The following is a 5,860-nucleotide window of genomic DNA, read 5'->3' as shown; positions in this document are numbered from 1 at the left end:
AAAAAAAAAAAAAAAAAAGATGGCCAGTTCAGATCCCTTAACCTACATCACTAGAGGTCCTCTATAAAAGCACCCTGATAGATTCCTAATAGATTTCAGGAAGTTTCCACTACAAAGAACCTCTGTGTGAACCTGTCCTGATAGGAAATGCCTTTTCAAAAATATACAATTTGTTTTATTCTCTGCTTATTGTGTTTTTTTTCTGCAGTTATGACTGTGAGGGTTTTAAGCAGCACATTAAAAAACACACACTGGCAAAAGAAAAGCTTATATCCAGTGGCCCCCAAATGACTCATTTTCCATTTTGTAACTCCATCCATAATATTTATTATTTTAATTTTAAAATATGGACATTTTATGAGAGGCTCTCCTGTTTATACACAATCCTGTACTGATTTTAAAGACAAGATTACTTGACTGGAACAATTTAAGTAGTACATGAAAATTACCACCTCAAAATTTCTAAAAGTTATAAACCATAATTGTTCTATAAAATATTTTATACAATTACATTTTCTATAATTATTACCTAAGATTTGGTCAGTTTTTTCTTTATTCAATCTAAGAAAGCATGTTTATGCTGCATGTAGTATATATTAATCATAAGGTACATTTACATATTTATTATTTTTGTATGGTATTCATATTTATTTAAGTGTGCTATTCTTAATGTACTCATGTTCATGTGTCTATATATGTACATGTGAGTTCAGGTGTGTCTATATATCTTATATGAGTATAGAAGTCACAGGTCAACATCAAGTATTTTCCTCAAATTTTTTTTTGAGACAAAGTTCTTCACTAGATTTCGAGTTTACTAATTTCATCTAATTTTATGGACAAGCCAATAAGATAGATGAATATGCATATCCTGCTTCACCTGTGTTTTTCAAAGGTAATAATTACCTGAATAAATTGCTGTCATAGTGTGTTTATCTTACAGAAAGATCTATTAGTTTTCTATAACTTTGTATAATAGATAAAAGTAATTTCTACATGAAGACAATATTCAAGCATAATAAATATAAGCAATCTATAAAATCTCAAGTTCCTCTGATTATCTAAAACATGAGCATTAGTATTCTCATAGAAATCATAATCTATACAATTGTCAATTCAGAGGTTATGAGTGTAGTATTGATTTCAGTGAATTTTAAAGTATAAGTTTATCCAATGGTATTTTGAAATACACATTATGTACTTAAAAGAAAAAAAGAAGATATACACAAGAAAAAGAACTCAATCTGAATACCAGTCTTCATCAGATCCTGCACAAGAGAAATTAACCAGATGACAATGAAACCATGGAAAGTTGTTCAAATATTTTTATAAACAGGGAACTAATAATAAAACCTATGTAGAACTGTCACTATACCCCATATTTAATGCTATTAATATAGACCTGCACTTTCTTCCTTTTTTTTTTTTTGGTTTGGATATAAAACAGGCAGAATTACTTTTTATTGTTTTTATTGAGGTATGTTTTTTTCCCACACTCCTCCCTTCCTCTCCTTCCCATTCTATCCTCTGCTGTGACCCCTGTGCTCTCAATGTACTCAGGAGATTGTGTCTTTTTGGACTTCCTATGTAGATTTATATATGTCTCTCTTAGGATCCTCTTTGTTGTATAGGTTATCTGGGGTTGTGGAGAGTGGGTTTTTTTTTCTTTTCTTTATGTCTAGAAGCTGCTATGAGTGAGTACATATTATATTTTCCTTTCTGTGTCTGTGTTACTACACTCAATATGTTTTTTTGACATCCATCCATTTGCATGAAAATGTCAAGATGTAATCATATTTTAATACTGTGTAGTACTCCATTGATAAACAGAATTCTTAAGAGTGTTAAGTAAATTTGTAATATCTGGATTTGAAAAACATTTATCAAGACACAATACAAATTAGGAATACAAAATTATTGATATACTTTTTCTATCTATTGTAAATATATGCAAAGCATGAGCCTAAAAATATTTGACTACAAAATATACATTTAAGAAAATGTGGGTGTATGTGTACTTAAAAATATGTATAATGTCAAATCAGAACTATATTGTAATAGACAACATGTACACTACTTATCTGAGACATATGTAAGTTTATATATAAGAATGAGCATAGATAAAACTTACAAAAATTGTTAAAATAAAACAAACTAAATTTAAAAGCATACATACAATATTATTCAATGTGAATAAAGTCTTGGATTATAAAGTTAACTTACAGCATAAGATGTAGAAATACAAGTTAGCTTCAAGATGGAATAAAAATATTTGATTGGAATATGGTACCAATAGGGCCTCTGGATTTCAGGGAAAATTCAATTTCTTTCATACAGTTACTTATATGTTGTGGTCATTAATTGACATTCATACAAGTATAATTTTTAGACATTTCTATGGCTATATATTTGCAGATTCTTTGTTCTTATATATTATATAAGAATCAAAAAAGGGGGGTTGGCCATTTTTTCCAAAGAATTACTGCCAATCTTGACTAATGTGGGCAGATATATGATCAAATGAAGTAAGGATGGTAGAAGCTCAGATTTTGTAGTGCAGGTCTATAGAACTCAACTTCAATGATAGTTATCATTCTAAAAAGGAAACAAAGAATCTGAAACCCATTACAGAGGTCAAAAGGACTGTCACTTTCACCACAGTCCATTAAATAAGAAAAGTGTGGCATGCATGGTATCAATCCTCCTCAGGTAGATGCAGAGCATGGTGTCTCCTTATTATTTTCAAATGACATTTGCTGGTGTCAGTTAACAGAACTACCAGTGCTGGAATCCAAATTATTCTTAAGCTTTAGAATTTAATGGTATTTCTTTTTATTCTTGAGTTTGGTATTTTCATAGTTTCCAGGATTTCCTGGGTATTTCATGTCAAGAAATGTTAGATTTAACTTTTTATCAATATATTTACGTCTTCTCATCATATATTCTGTGTCTGAAATTCTTTCTTCCATCTCTTGTGTCTGTTGGTGATGCTTGCCTTTGTAGTTCCTGTTTATCCATCTACATTTTTTATCTTTAGAAATCTCTGAGTGTGTTTTCTTTTTTGTTTCTCTTTTCAGGTCTTGAAGAGTTTTATTAATTTCCTTCAACTGTTTCTCTTTTTTCTTGACTGTCTTTAAAGGTTTTATTCATTTATCCCAATTGTGTGTGTTTTTCTGGGTATCTTTAAGGGATTTATTTAATTATGTTCTCTTTAAGGATGTCTAAGACTTTCATAAAGTTGGTTTTAAGGTCATTTTCATGTGCTCCTGCTGTGTTGGAATACTCAGGCTTCTCTGTAGTAGGATGTTGTAATATGGAGTACTGGGCCACTTTCCGCCACCCAGCTAGCTTTACCGGAAATAATTACATGGAAACTGTATTCTTTTAAACACTGCTTGGCCCATTATCTCTAGCCTCTTATTGGCTAATTCTTACATCTTAATTAACGCATTTCCAATCATCTGTGTATCACTACAAGGTGGTAGCTTATCAGGAAGATTTTAACTTGTGTCTGTGTCGAGTGGGAGAATCATGGCGACTGCCTGACTCAGCTTCTTTCTCCCAGCATTCTGTTCTGTCTACTCCACCCACCTAAAGGCTGGACTATCAAAGGCCAAGAAGTTTCTTTATTAATTAACCAATGAAAGCAACAGATAGATGACACTCCCACATCAGTAGGAAAGCTCATTTTTGATGGTGACATATTGCCCTGGCTGTTGTTGATTGTGTGCTTATGCTAGCATCTAGATATTAGGGGTTGGGGTGATTATAGCTTTAAGTACTGATTTCTGACTGACTTTGTTGGATGAGTATTTTCCCCTTGGTTTCTGATTTATCTCTGGTCTTCTGACTAGAGTTGCAATGGTTCTGAAGATTTGAGAGTCTTCTGGTATAGCAGTGCATACCCACTGAGGTTGTGGAGGCCTGTGTGATCTCTGGGTTTCTGGGTGCTGGCATGGACTCCAGAAAAACTGGAGGCTTTCAATGGAGTTGTTGGCTGAAATATGGTGACAAGTAAAGTGGGTCTGTTAGGGGGTAGTCCTTGGTGGGCCCTTAGGAAGTGCTGGCAATCTCTAGATCTATGTGCTTATTTAGGGTTTTTCATGTTGTCATAGCCTCTGAGAAAGGAGGGGGCTCTTGTCAGAGCTTTGAAAGCCACCTTCTTCAGTTTCAAGTATGAATGATTATAGGTGATTCATCAGAGTATAAAAAACCTAGTAACTGCAACTTCTTTTTTCTAACATATGTTTACAGCCAGAGAATACTTACCTGCATAGTCTACCTACCTAGTATAGTTTACTTTCCCCCCATGTACTATACCTAATAAATATCCTGAGACTCTAGGTTGGTGGCAGTAGTAGGTACTACCTGTCAGAGCACGCATTCCTACTTGACCCAAGCTTTTCTATATATGCGCCTGTCCTTTGTTTATTCCCTCACTGCCATTCGTCAGGGGTCCAAAACCCAACTATTATTGATTGCTGCAATAGCCATTCTCTTCAGCCAAATTTTCAAACTTTGTTCCATCCTTAAAATATTCACAACAGTTACTCCCAATATTACATAAAAGCTCCATTTTATAGATGTGGAAACTGAACTTGTCTGTGTTGGATGGGTGTTTTATTCTTTTATTTCTGTTTCTACTCTGGTCTTCCTGTCAATGTGTCCTTTGGTTGAGCATGGGTTCTCTGTTGCGGGAGGTCCTTCCACTCCTCCAGCCAATAGCCACTGAGATACCAGCCCATTGGGGCATGGTCTCTCTCCCTTTAAAAAAGCATCCACTTCTCTTCTTGCTCTCTCTTACTTCCTGCTCTGCTTCCGGCGACTAGACTCCCTTCCTGATTGTGCAGAGGGCTGTTGTCTGGGAAGGTGAACTGTAAGTTTTTCACCTTTAAATAAATAACCATTCTATTAATCATAAAAAAGAGGGATGATGGGATAATATATTTGTAATTGTGATATTGGTATCGATTTTTGTATATTGATACAAAGTTAAATTATATTGACTATTGTATGCATGCATGCTTCTACCTCTGTTTAAAACATTTTTATGTATTGACATATATTGTATTGATATATATATATATATATATTATATATATATATATATTTACCATATTGCAGTGTAATTTCTTTTTTTTTTTAGGTAAATTAACCCATTTATTATTTGGTTGGCTGTGCACTATTGTGGTTAGTAGGTTTGTGTATCAAATGGTAGCACTTTTACTGGTCTTTCAGTTCCTTCAGTCTTCTGATGGCAGACTTCACTGTGATGGCGGAAGTCGTGTTGTAGGTCCAGGCCCCGCCAGCCACTGTCTTCATGGAGGAGCCACAGTGCCAGATGCTAGCGGCTCGTCTCTTCATCTTGGTTTTGCCACAGAAAGAGCACGTGTACTTGGCGTGCTGGCTGATTTCAATTTTCTTCACCATTTCCCGGAGGGAGGCACCATAGCGGGTCCCATATTTCCCGACGATCCCGACCTTCTTGGTGCGTTTAGCCATGTCGCCGGAACCTAAGCCAAGCACGGAGAGCTGCAGTGTACATTTCTACCTCTGATTAAGATACTTATATATTGTTTGTGTATTGATATATATTTACCATATTGCAATGTATATTTGTACGTTGTTTATATTTGGAGGCCATTATCCTCATTTGTTACACAGTTGTTTATTATCTTAGTCTTTAAGTTAGATAGATATTGAGAATTATATAGATCAATAGTCATCTAAGTTTGTCATCTATAATTATACTAATCAGGTTCTTTAGATACATAGATATTATACTAAGTATAGATAGATAATCTTCAACCTCTTCAAAGAGCTGTAGAAAATGGCCTTTAATCTAACTCAGAGTTTTGTG

General features: G+C 34.3%; 1 protein-coding gene across 1 annotated transcript; it reads right to left on the bottom strand.

The window, feature by feature from the left end:
* Positions 1 to 5,129: 5,129 nt before the first annotated feature.
* Positions 5,130 to 5,537, bottom strand: LOC101993786 (putative 60S ribosomal protein L37a). The gene has a single exon (XM_005369610.2). The coding sequence runs from the start codon at positions 5,500 to 5,502 to the stop codon at positions 5,224 to 5,226; it is 279 nt and encodes a 92-aa protein (XP_005369667.1). The 5' UTR covers positions 5,503 to 5,537; the 3' UTR covers positions 5,130 to 5,223.
* Between the last annotated feature and the right edge of the window lie 323 nt (positions 5,538 to 5,860).

This window comes from Microtus ochrogaster, unplaced genomic scaffold (genome assembly GCF_000317375.1).
Source record: "Microtus ochrogaster isolate Prairie Vole_2 unplaced genomic scaffold, MicOch1.0 UNK55, whole genome shotgun sequence".
NCBI classification, from domain to species: domain Eukaryota; kingdom Metazoa; phylum Chordata; class Mammalia; order Rodentia; family Cricetidae; genus Microtus; species Microtus ochrogaster.
This window is presented reverse-complemented; position numbering and strand designations above follow the sequence as displayed.

Coding starts and splice junctions, on each gene's coding strand:
- LOC101993786 (XM_005369610.2), bottom strand. CDS start 5,502: ATGGCTAAACGCACCAAGAAGGTCGGGATCGTCGGGAAATATGGGACC.